At 41.7% G+C, this 13,373-nt stretch overlaps 1 protein-coding gene across 1 annotated transcript in view; it reads left to right on the forward strand.

Moving 5' to 3' along the window:
- AR (androgen receptor) overlaps positions 1 to 13,000 on the forward strand; it is a 182,090-nt gene extending 169,090 nt beyond the window's left edge. Inside the window, exons 5-8 of the mRNA XM_043571234.1 lie at positions 4,258 to 4,402; positions 8,400 to 8,530; positions 9,321 to 9,478; positions 10,129 to 13,000. Coding sequence (XP_043427169.1) covers positions 4,258 to 4,402; positions 8,400 to 8,530; positions 9,321 to 9,478; positions 10,129 to 10,284 — 590 coding nt within the window. The 3' untranslated portion in view covers positions 10,285 to 13,000. The remainder of the gene's footprint in view (positions 1 to 4,257; positions 4,403 to 8,399; positions 8,531 to 9,320; positions 9,479 to 10,128) is intronic.
- Positions 13,001 to 13,373: the final 373 nt, after the last annotated feature.

Genomic DNA, 13,373 nt, shown 5'->3' on the forward strand with positions numbered 1-13,373 from the left:
GAAGCTGAGGTCGACTAGCCAATACGATCACTGGGAAGAAGACCCAAGGACTCTGGTTGTGTATGCACTGTGCCAAAACAGAGTTCACAAAGGAAGGAAAAAATACAAAAATGAATAAAATAGAAAATTTCTTTAATTCTTATTACTTATTCAGCTGGATGTCTTAATATCACATGTGTAACAGAGAATCATTTTTGTCTTTCCTAGCTCTCGCCAACCACCTAAATTACCCTATTATATAGGAGAGAGAAACTTTTCACAGATGTGATTCCACTTAATCCTCAGAGCAGTCCTGTTAATCATAGAAGCTACTATTTCCATTTCAAATGACAAGGCTCAAAGAGGTTAACTAACTTATTCCATTTTGTTACTTAACAAATTAGAACCAGAATTTGGGCTCACATTCCCTGATTTCTAATTTGATGGTGTTTACAATAAACTAGTGCAAATCATTATTGCAGAATTTGTATGATTCGGAGTCATTGGCTTTCCTCAGCCCAACCCCCAGAATCAGAAGCCCTCTCTTTAACATTAACAAGTCTGCAAGTCAGTATCAGTTCACCATAGCTCATCCAAGGAAATGATCTATGACCCTGGGTTTTTTAAAATAGTAGTTCCAAAAGAAGCCAATTACCACATTTATAAGAACTGTTATTATCTATATGATTGATAATTACCTACTAGTTCTAGTTATTTGCTCATTCAACAGATTGCATTACTGTCCTGTGCGAGCCACCATGCTAGGCATCTACTTGAATAAATTTTCTTCTTTTAAGTTTTCTGTGATGGTGATCATATAAGTAAATTGCCTAGGATAGTACCTGGACTTTAATAAATAATAACTATCAATTGAGGGGGGGTGAGTAGATGGTTTTCAGTACATTTGTGATCAGATGCTTCTGATTTGGAATCTTCACTATATACTAGTTGTGTGACCCTGAGCTAATCACATGTTGACATGTGCTTTTGTTTTTTCATTTGTAGAGATAGTAGAACAATCACTAACTTGCAAATTGTTAGCAACATTCAGATTAAGTATAAAGAGGACCTAGTACAGTAGCTGAAACCATAGTAGATGCTGTGTAAATGATAGGTCATTATTATGAGGCTTGAATACTAAAGATACTGCTTTAACTAAAATCAATTTAAGCTGCCACCAGCCTTGCTTAGAAGCTCCTGCATGGGTCCCAGGAATGAATTATCTTATTTGAAGACCTTAGTTATTGAATGCATTAGCACACCAAAGATTTCCTAGCTGGCTTTTCTTTGGACATGTTCTCCCAGAGTAGATGTGGGACTATAGGTTTCCACTACAGATTGCTAAGAAATTATAGTTGACTAAATTTTATCAAGAAAACAGAATCTCAGTGAAACTACTTCTGCTCCCTAACCTGTTTGGTATGTTTCAAAACTTGAGAATAACTCCTCTTCATTTATCCAGAATAGCCTAATACAATACCAAATAGGTGTTAAGTGAAGGTGTACTGAAGGAAACCTATAGGCTGGAGCTACTGTTTCCTCAAGTCACCCCTTACTTAATAATCATGCTATCTGAGCAGACAACTTCAAAGCCTAAGCATTAGAAAACAGAGTTAGGTATTGTAATCATATTAGACCTATAGGAAAATTAGCCTGCTATGCTGCTTATGTATACACAGTAATTAGGATTGAGTTCTAAGCAGGTCTCACTAGAACCATTAGTATTATTAGTTAGTTAGTATTACAGTCAAACTAAGCTTTCCCTTTTTTCTCCTCTTTGTTAGCTCTCTGGCATTTCAAGGAGTGAAAAAAGCATCAGTATTGACAGCTTCCTTAGTACTTGTACAGTTTAATCCTCATTTTCCCTACACATCCTCTTATTCACACACTCAGCAGCCAAGTCTTTGCTTGCTTCCACTCCAGAGGCTCAGGTTTCAAGCTCCTGGGCCCTTTCCCCAAGGTATGTTCCATGCTCGATCCCTGCTTTTTGTGTCCTACTAGGAAGAGTCAGTATCAAGAGTTCTGTGCTACAGAATGACTTCTGTCGAGAAACACTCTGGGGTCTCAGGTTTCAGCTAGTCTGTCAGCATATCACTACAGTGAAGATAGGATGCTAAGGCCTGGGAGCTAAGATTGCAGTCAATCAATTGAACTGCAATGGTGGTGATATGAGGACTCTAGAATCCCTGATGTCTGGTAGGGTTGGAACAGAGAAGAGAGAAGAAGAGAAGAGAAGAGAGAAGACAGAAGAGAAGAAAGAGAGGAGAGAGAGGAGAGGAGAGGAGAGGAGAGGAGAGGAGAGGAGAGGAGAGGAGAGAAAAAGGGAAATGGGGTTTTGGGGCGGACAAGGACCAACTAAGCAGAACGACATGTCTACATAGTGTACACTTCAGACCTTGGTCTATGGCTACCAAAAGCTCATGAACTTGGTAGTTCTTGAGTTGTGCCCTTCAGCAGTATAGTGGAAAAGGCCCTGAAGAGAATTAGAACACCTAGGTTTTAGTCCCAATTCAGCCACACATAGACTATATGACCTTGGGTAAGTCCATTAACTTCTCTAGCCCTCAAATTCTTTGTTAGAAAAATGAGTGTCATATTTTCTTCTCTCTAGGGTTATTGTGAGAGTTAAATGAGGTCATCAACAGGAAACTTAGAAACTTTATCTAAATTAATGGAAGCATTCCTAATGAGGTATAGCAAAACAAAATTTCTGATAATTCTGGATATTTGGGGGAAAAGAGAATTGAGATACTGGTAGAAGACAAGCTCTGAGGTGATTCTCTAAGCATCTAACTGTCTGGAAACCTCCAGAAGAATATAGCTACATCTGATCTGTGTGGTATTGTGGAAGTAGCATCTAGGAGCTTCTGCTCTCTGAGACTAAGGTAGATAATTTGGAGATCATTGGATTCCCATTTTATAAAATGAAAAAAAATGGGAATCCTTAGTCCTCTTAATTACTATTAAATTAAATAATAAATGTTAAATTAATATTTCAAAAATGTGTACTCAACTATCTGAACTGTGCTATGTACTAAGGAGAAAACATGAAATAAGGATGGTTCTTGTTTTCAGGAATCTACAAGTCTTGTGGAGGAGATAGATGAGTACTTAAGTAAATTCCAATACTGTGTAATAAGTGTTGTAATTGGGTGGGGCTACACAAAGCTCAGTAAGAAGGTGAAACAAGAATCATTGTCTGCTTAGATGAATTGGAAAAGGCTTCACAGAGGAAGTAGATTTTCAGTGAAAATTTTAAAGATGAGTAGGTATTTATCATATGGAAAGCCTAGGGAGGGAGGAATACATTCTAGACAAAGGCAACTGACTATGCAGAGATAGCAGAGATACGGAGGCATGAGAAAGTATGATGTGTTCAGCAAACTAAGTTTTTCAGAATAATTAGAAGCTAAATTATGAAAAGATAAGTGGCAAGAAATTAGTCTAAGGAGGCAGGTCATAAAGAACTTATTTGTGTATAATAATGGTAGCAGGGCAGAAATGGTAGAGTAGGGAACTAGCAAAGTCAGATTACTTGTTGAGTACAAAATAATGGACAGGAAGTGAGTCCTAAAGAGGATCAGAGAAAAGATAAAGAGCCTGAAGGTGGTATAGAGAAGGCAGTGGCTGTCAAATGCATTCCAACATATGCTGATATGTAATAATATTCATTTCCCAGGATTGTTAGAAGGGAAAAATAAGTATATATCTGGAAAAGATCTTTGTAAATTGAAAAATGCTGTTCATATAGGAGAAATGATTATTATACTGCATCTTCAGAAAGGCATAGTAATCAAGAGCACAGGCTTTGGAGTCAGACTGCTTGGCTTTGAAATGTAGTCTGCCAGTCACTAGCCTTACAATCTTGGACAAGTTTCTTAACCTTTCTGTGATTCACTTTTACTAATTCACAAGATGGGGCTACTCATAGAACCTAATTTATTGTACTATTTTGAAGAATAAATGAGCTAATATAAGTAATATACTTATAAAAGAGTTCACTCATTGTAAGCAGTGTTAGATTATTATTCTCTGCCAACTGACAGTACCATATTTTGCCTCCATTATCATCTCATTTGAGTAGCCTAGTGAGGTAGAGAGAGCAAGGAGTATTATCCCCACCATATAGTTTATTCTCCCCCTGTTCCTCAGTATTGATTGTCCCTGGGACTCCTCAGGAGCTGCTAGAGTTTCAGCAATTCTCAGCCCAGCAGATGGCTGGGACTTCACTCAGCCCATCATTGCCCAGTCTGACCACTGCCTCTGCCCCATCTTCAGGCTTCCGCAACTTGCACGTGGATGACCAGATGGCAGTCATTCAGTACTCCTGGATGGGGCTTATGGTGTTTGCCATGGGCTGGCGGTCCTTCACCAATGTCAACTCCAGGATGCTCTACTTTGCCCCTGACCTGGTTTTCAATGAGTAAGTGCTCATGGGCCCAGAACTCACATAAATATAACATCCTGGCCAGATCTTTTGGTGGTGATGATGGTAATGGGGATAATGGTGGGGGTGGCTCATTTGTCCTATAGGTGAGGCAGTAGAGGCTCCAGCCAACCTGCCCAATCTGAGGTGGCTTTGCCTTGCTGAAAAGCCACCTAGTAGGAAGCAATGGGGGGGGGGGGGTGCTGGTGCTGAGCCATTCCTTTCCTATCCAAAACCAAGTATCTTGGCCATGGTTATGACCTGCTTTGTAGATTATCTCAACCTCATGTGAAGGCCCCTCTCCTTCACTGTAAAACAACTAGGAAATGGACAAAGGACTCTATCTGTGAACGCTGAAGTTCCTGTGGTCCCTTTCCTACCACTGAGGGCCAGTCACCATTTGTTGAGCAACTCCTCTGTGCCAGAACTATACTACGCACTTTCAAAATCCTTCCCCATTAAGTCCTCATGATAACCTGATTTCCCCTTTTTACAGATAGTATTTTTTTTTAATGGATGGGGAAAATTAGGCTCAACAAAATAAACTGACTCACCGAAGGCATGTTGGTGGCAGAATTCAAAGTATGTCTGTATAACTCACAGCTCCTATACTGCCTCATGGTGGTAGATGACAAGGAGGAACAGCTCCACCTTTCTCTAGATATGCAACATTGGCTTAGCTACTTCCCTTCTCTTTAAAACAGGTTGAATTAATACTTGCCCTGCCACTAGCTCTACTTATCTTTCATGAATTAGGCCAAGGGCTCAAATTTTGGAATTATACTTTTCTCAGCTAAAATCTCTGCTCTATAACATCCTGCATCACAGTCTTTGGGTAAGATGTAACTTCTCTGATCTTCAGTTTCCTTGTCTGTTAACAAAATATAACCTTCTTAAGTGGCTTGTTATGATGACTAAAATTGGATGTAAAATGCCTGTCCAATAATAGGCAAGAAATAAGAGAAATACCTTTCAGATACTCTTCCCCTAATTGTGATAATCTTCTCCATGTCTGCTGTTTGAAGTCCCTTGATAGCATTGTGCATGGAGCTGACCAAAAAAAAAAAAAAAAAAAAAAAAGCCTTCCCAAGTACCTTGAGCTAGTTTCACCACAGAGAATCCTTTTGGCCAGGGTAGGAGTTGACCTTCCTTCCTCTCCAGCCCTCTAACCCAGAAGAGCCTTAAAATAAAATGTACAGGCTACTGGTTCCTTCCAGTACAGCAAGGCCTTATGGGGCAAAATGAGTATCCCCAGCTGCCCTCTTCCAACCCAGCGAACCCTGGTAGCCAGAAGCTAAGAATAACCATTGGGCTTTTGGCACAACCTGTTTAGAGGTTTCCAGATCTCGAAAGAGTTACCTATGATGCCATCTTCAGGGGCAGACCTTTAAAAGCTCTCTTCCTGTTTAACTCTAACCCCTACCCTCCTGCTGCCCTCTAGTGATTGAATTAATACCCTGGGCTCCTGCACCACCCACCTCATCTAGAGCCCTTAAACCTTTGCAAGGTGATAATTGTTGTTTTCTAAGTCCTCATTTCCTTTTCTGCCTCTGTGTAAGTAATGCGGCACCCCTTCTCAGCTCGCTGGCCCACTCCCATGTATTTTTTCAGAAGGCACCACAGGGGCAGAGTCCTAGGCCCATCAAGACCCAGGGCTCCTGAAACAACAGGGCCCCCATTCCTCATGTAAGAAGCCCTATGTTAGAGCTCTTAGAGTCTCTTTAAACATCTAAACCAATGTTTCTCAACAGGGATACTGTTGACATTTTCAGAGGAATAATTTTTCGTTGTGTAGGATGTTCTTGCATGTTTGAATATGTTTATGTTTAACATCCCTCATACCTGCCTACCAAATACCAAAGAAGATGTCAGTAACAACCCAAATTTACCACATATACATCTAGCACCCAGTAGGGAGACAGTACCCTCCAGTTTAAAGCCACTAATTATTGCTAGCCTCTTCAAGAAACTAATATGGAGAATGAAGTCCATAAAGAAAGACAGGAACTCTGAGCCAACCCATTTCCTGATCTCTCTGACACCAAAACCTGTCATAAGCCCTGCTTTCTTCTTTCTTCCTCTCCTTTTTGTGGAGAACACATGTTGTGAGGGTGATGGGCTTGAACCATAGCTGTGTGATCTTGAATAAATTACTTAACTTCTCTAAACCTTAGTCTTCTCATCTGTAGAATGGTGAATACTATGATAATGGCACCTTCTTACATGTCATTTATTGAACACTATTTGCCAAGCACTGTCCTCAGTGTTTTCCCATTTTCATCTCTTCTTTTATTCACTATTGTTTATTCTCCTCTACCTCTGCCCTCTTCCTGAATATTCCATTCCTGCCCCTTTTCTGCCTTCCACGCTCTTCTCCCTTTCCTTCCCATTAACTCTTTCCCTACTCATTTTGTCCTTTATCCTTCTTGCCACCTTCCCCTCTGAATTCCTTCCCTTGTCTTTCCCCTTTTCTTCTCTCTTTTCCCCACATTTCTCTGTCCTTGGGGTTTGCAGCAGTGTTGCATCAATCCTCCACATTAGGACCATAATTTTAGTGGTAAAAAGACTGTAGTGTTATCGTCAACAGAGGCTTGGAAGTACAGTAGAGACTGGAGCAAGGTTAGGTCCCAGTGTCAACAGATCTCCTTAAAAAATTCTCTAGGGTGTGAAAGGCCTTGGAGCAACACTGCTTTGGTCAGTTTACTTGAAATACTATCTAAACATTTCCTCTTTGTAGCTGGTATCCATCCTGAAATGAATACACCATCTTCCCCCTTCCCTTTTTCTCTAGGCCAGCTCAGATCTCTCTGAGATAGGGTGTTGGGCTTTTACCTAAACAGTTCTAGGGCTGTTTATCCTGTGGACAAGGCTAGTGTCTTGGGGACCAAAATGTCAAACCACAGCCTTCAAGCCCAATCCAGGGTCTTTTCCTCACTACTTAAGTGGGTGTTGGACTTCCATTTCCTTTCTTTACAAGATACAAAATCAGTTTCTCTCTCTCTCTCTCTCTCTCTCTCTCTCTCTCTCTCTGTCTCCCATGCAGACACACACACACACACACACACACACACACACACACACACAAACACACACACACACACATGATTTCTGAAATGTTGAAAATCAGGAAGACCAACTAGCTGAAAGATGCTGTATCTTCTTAGAGGCTTGCCATGGCCAGTCATAAAACAGAGAGGTTGCCTGCCCCCCTGCCCCGAGAAACTGTTCAAGCCTTGGCCACTTCCCTATATAATTCATAAGTGATAATGTGATGATCTGTTGACAAGCCACTATAATAAAGGCAGCTCACATGTGTTTATAACTCCCAAACTGTGATAAGGAATAACCATTATATGAGGGAATAGGCTCCCCTTCAGGGGACATTTAGATTGGACATTCAGAAACACTTCATTGCTGATTTGATAAGCATTGGAACTCATTGTGAAGGGATATGGGGAGTCTTTCCTGTTTTATTTTAAGTGATAAAATTTCTATAAAGGGAAATGTCATTTACACCAAGAGACAGGGGAATTGACAGGATAAACTACTATGGTCACTTGGGAATCCTGGTGTCCTTATGTTAGGAGTTGATTCTTAAAGCTTATCTCCTAGAAGTTCTCCAAGTTGGGATGCCTGGGAGGCAAGTTCTGGCTCTGGCTGTAGCTGGAATATTAGAACTGTAGTCAGGGAGACCATGTGCTTGGCCCATTGTGTTCATTTGGTTAGGCTTTCCTGTCTCTGTCCCAGGAAACAGGAGGGGCACAGAGACCTGGAAATTCCATGTGCTAACCCATATCCTGGGCAGGGAAGATGAGTAGTTATCAGGATGTCAGGATTTTGGAAGAAAAAAAGAACAAGCTTGTTCCTTATCAATAAAGCACCAGCAAGAGAAACAGTGAGCTCTTTTTAGAGAACCTGGGTTGGGGAGGGCAACCAAAGCTTATTGTTAAGCCCTCCCTTAGTCCCTTCCTTTCTCTGTATGTCTTCTCCCCAGGTACCGCATGCACAAGTCCCGGATGTACAGCCAGTGTGTACGAATGAGGCACCTCTCTCAAGAATTTGGATGGCTCCAAATCACCCCCCAGGAATTTTTGTGCATGAAGGCACTGCTGCTATTCAGCATTAGTAAGTGCCCAGAGAGACAAAAAAAGTCCCTATGGCTCCTGGTGCCATAGGGACTAAGAAGGGAGCTACTTTTTCCACTAAAGATTTATCAGAGAGAAGCCAGCTCCTAGGCATTTTCCTTCTTTATTCACCCTCCCTCTTCCACTCTCCCTTAGCAAAGAAAGTCATCTTTGCTAGAACTCAACCTCTATTATATCCCCACCTATCTCCAGTCTTTCTCTGGAACAAGGCTTTTGGAGCTGGCTGTAGCAGGTCTCTGAACTTTGCCATAGCTTCTACCATATAAACAGGCAAGAACCACCTAATATTTATTGCAGAGCAATAGTAGGAGATCTATGTAAGCAACTCAGATAGGATTTATTAGGCAGCCAAGTAATCTTTCTTTAATGTCTCTTCAGAATGCTGTCTTGGCACCTGTGAGAGGAAAAGGAGGCAAATTTTGATATTAAAAGCTATATATTTTAATTGTCTAAGTCAGGGCTGGACTGTGACAACATAAAAACCACAGGTCATAAGAAATGTGTAGATGAGAAGACCAGAAAAATGAAAGGCTTAGTAAATTGTATTTACTTGATGCCTTTCAGATTGGGTCCAGCTAGCTTTTTCTCTGTGAACTTGCTGGCAGCCTGAAGGACCCAGGCATACAGACTTCAACTGACAGGAAACCAAGTAGATGGTTCCTTCCCTGTGCGGGTGGGGGTCAAGTTTGTTGTCAGAAAACTTGGCGCTTTGTCTAATGCTCCTTTGTGGGCATGCCTTCCCTCCCCATTCTGTTTTCATCCCACATCAGTTCCAGTGGATGGGCTGAAAAATCAAAAATTCTTTGATGAACTTCGAATGAATTACATCAAGGAACTTGATCGTATCATTGCTTGCAAGAGAAAAAATCCCACATCCTGCTCAAGGCGCTTCTACCAGCTCACCAAGCTCCTGGACTCTGTGCAACCTGTAAGCAAACAATGGAGGGTGCTTTGTCAGGGAGAAATAACTTGATAGAGCCAAGTGATAATATGCTCTTCTAGGATCTGGCACCACCTGTTAGGAGGTGCTTCCATTCTCCTCTGGCTTTGAGTTTAGTCCAGGAAGAAAATGCAATGGAGAGGAAAGGAACACGGGTCACAGTGCCCCTGGAAATTGTGAAAGAGGTGGAGGAGTTGAGAACAGAGCAGTTGGGACTCAGGGAAAGGGCTTAGAGAAGATAAGTTCTCTAGTCAGACAAAACAGGCCTGAATGTTTTTCCCCTCTTCCTTGAATCATGTTTGTGTGTTTGTGTGTGTGTGTGTGTGTGTGTGTGTGTGTGTGAGAGAGAGAGAGAGAGAGAGAGAGAGAGAGACAGACAGACAGATTGTGTGTGTGCATTTGAGTGCATGTGCTGAGGAAAAGGAACATGCAGTCCTAAGTTGGAGAGCTTGCAATGGTGTAGGAGATCTCTTGAAAGCCCTCAGTAACTCCATGGAGACCATTTAGTGTACATGTGTGTGAACACACACACACACACAAGGAGGGCCAAGGACAGTGAAGGAGGATGGGGTGAAGAGCCTGATACAAACCAACTCCTTGTCAAGCCTGTTTTCTCCCTCTTATTGTTCCCCCTACAGATTGCACGAGAGCTGCATCAGTTCACTTTTGACCTGCTAATCAAGTCCCACATGGTAAGCGTGGACTTTCCAGAAATGATGGCAGAAATCATCTCTGTGCAAGTGCCCAAGATTCTTTCTGGGAAAGTCAAGCCCATCTATTTCCACACACAGTGAAGCTTTGGAGACCCCCATTTTCTCACCCTACCCTACTCCCCTTTTCACATATCTTTTGCCTGTTACAATTCTGCACTACTTCTTTGCAGTGCCTTGGGGAATTTCCTCTTTTGATGTACAATCTGTCATGAAGATGTTCCTGAGTTCTATTTGCTAAACTTTTTTCCCCCTCTTTTCCTCTTTTTTTCCCTTCCTATCTGACCCTCCCATGGCTCTTTCAGACTCTGCTCCCTGCCATGGCTCTTATCTGTGTTTTGAATGGTGTTGTATTTCTTTAAATCTGTGATGATCCTCATGTGGCCCAGTGTAAAGTTGTGCTTGTTTATAGCACTGCACTGTGTGCCAGCCATGCAAACGTTTACTCACTTAATGCCACGGGAAGTTTAGAGAGCTAAGAGTATCTGGGAAAACAAAAACAAAAACAAACAATGCCCCTAAAACCAAAAATCCTTGTAGGGTTTTTTTCCCTCTTAAAAAATATAAAAACAAGCACAATTCCTCAAAGAGACCAACAGTGACTACAGTAAGGTGAAAATTGCAAGCGCATGGGGAGTCACTGATTTTGTTTTTTTCCAAACTCAGCCTCCCTGGGAAACTTTGTTTTATGCCAATGGATATTGCCATTAGAGGACAGAATGACCACAAAGATTAGTTAGAAGTGGGATGAGGGGAGGAGACAGATTTAAGAGATGATGGGAAGAAGAAGACAGATGGATCACCAGTACCTGCCCACAACCTTGGCCCCTGATGGCTAGACTGCATTAACTGCAGTGCAATTCATGGTACTGAAAATGTGCTTCTTGTTTGAAAATGTGTCTGCATGTGAATACCTTCCCTACAACCAATACTTTTTCTCTCTCACTGTCTGCCTCCACCCTCGAATTGACTTTCAGTAAGCCTTTCTAAGAGCTTTGAACTGAATGTTCTCTTTAGCCAAAACTTTGTCACTTCCACTAAAGACTCAAACCAGTAAGAAAGAAGGGAGAGATCTGACCCTTTGGAAGACCCTATACAGATTGAGGTCTGCTTTCCCATTTATGCATCAGGGAAGAGGTTGGGGCTGGAGTCAGAGGAAAAGGAATTGATGGCTTGGTGGTTTTCCTGCTTAGGGCACTCTTTGCCCTTACCTTTAAAAGATCTGAATGTTTTCTGCCTGATGCCATGCAGCTGAAAGCTCCCTCTTACCCTCCCTTCAGTGTTTTGTATGCCTAGACTTCACTAGACTGTGTTATAGCCATGGTGGTGATGTTTGTCCATTATTTGGGCATGTTCACAGACTCTCTGCTAAGAGCTCCTACCACCCAGAAGGCCAGCAAGCCAAGAGTCTTGACATCTGTCTCTAGACACCTGTAGACTCAAAAACTTCTTACCAAATGTCTTTCATCAACTATCCGATCTCTGGAGCCCTTAGACAAACTGGAAAGAAGGCATCAATGGGATTGGACAAGCTGGGCATTTTGCCCTTGTCCCTTAGAGATGATACCTTCCCACCAAGTGGAAAAATACCTACTTCTTCCTCCAGAGCAGCTAAAGGGGCTATGAAGGTCAGGGTTAAAGAGAAAACTGAATTACCAGAATGAGAAGAATGAAGGCACTAGAACCACAAACCCTGTAAATGCTCTCCTTGCCACCCAGCATATCCACCTACAGAAGTCATGGGAAGAAGAGAGAAGAAACTAAGAGGAGACTGACTACTAAATTAAAGTCTTCAGAGGCAAAATCTAAATCCAGATGAGCACCATCTGGTCAGTTTACTCATCATCATCCTCTGCTGCTGATTCTGGGCTCTGATATCGGCCCTACTCACTCAGACTCCCCACCTTTGTTGCTGCCTCTCAGTCAGAGGAAGACTGAAACATTTATACTATAGAACCATCACCTCTTTTGGAAAGTTCTGGTTGGTGTGGCTCCAATGGGCTGCCATCCATGAACTCAGGGTGTGCTCCCGGGACACTGGTTTCATATAGTCCTTTGGCACACCTCTATTTTGTTGACTTTGTCCCCCAATCCTGAGTTCAGGAGGAATGTCCACCTACTTTCTCATCTTGGCAACTGCCTCCTCGCTTAGCTCTTAAAGTCATCTGTTAAACTCAAGAAATGAGGGGCATGTTACCAAGCTACCCATTTCAGTTGGTTCACTCTACTTGTTGAGAAGATAGTATCTGAGTGACATGTTATTATCTACATGGGTTTCCTCCTCTGATTTCTGTGTTGATATTAATAGCCAAATGAACTTGCAAAACAGCTTTTTTAAATAACAAGGGAAAGGGGAACCTAAGATGGGTGATATACCAGTCTAAGACTGCTGGACTAAATTAAAGCTGACAGGTTCTCTTTCTGAGGTGGGATAGACAAATTATGGTTTTCTTTGTTATGACATCATTTGGCTTGTATAGGCTCACAAGATTACTTCTAGCTGTTTTAAAGAAAAAAAAATCCACTCTTTTCAGTTAAACTAGGTTATAGATTAATAGTTCCTTTACATCTGTTTTGAAATGATTTTCACCTTTTGTGGTACATGGATTTGATTATATCATTATAATACCTTTACTTGTAAATACTAGATGCTCTCCTTTTTATTTCTCTGACTACAAAATTTTTCATCTTTATGGATTTCCCAATTGTGACTCTTGTCTTTATGAATATTTATGTTTTGCATTTGTGAAAGCCAAAAATCAGTGAAACAGCAGTGTAATTAAAAGCAGCAACAACTGAATTACTCTGAATTTCTGAATGGCAAGACTAGGGAAAATGGCCTAAACAAGGCCTTAGGCCTAGTGTTTTTGCACTGAGGTTTCAGTGAGTGATGGAGATTTTAGCTTAGCTTTGTTCTCCCACAGATAAAAGGGGGATTTTTTTTTCTTTTGGCCATTGATGTTCCAGCCAGCGTAATTGACAAAAGTCTCATTTTGCATGTACTCTGCTATACAGACTTGATGTGGTTGGCACACTCTGCTCACCCATGAAGGATGGGCCATCCAGATCCACTCACCTGGTAAGCTGAAAGATGAGAATAACTCACCAGACAAGTCATGGTAGCTGTCTCCAAAGAGGTTTGCAGTGCACAATGAGGATGGAGTGAGGAAGAG

This window comes from Prionailurus bengalensis, chromosome X (genome assembly GCF_016509475.1).
Source record: "Prionailurus bengalensis isolate Pbe53 chromosome X, Fcat_Pben_1.1_paternal_pri, whole genome shotgun sequence".
Lineage (NCBI taxonomy): Eukaryota > Metazoa > Chordata > Mammalia > Carnivora > Felidae > Prionailurus > Prionailurus bengalensis.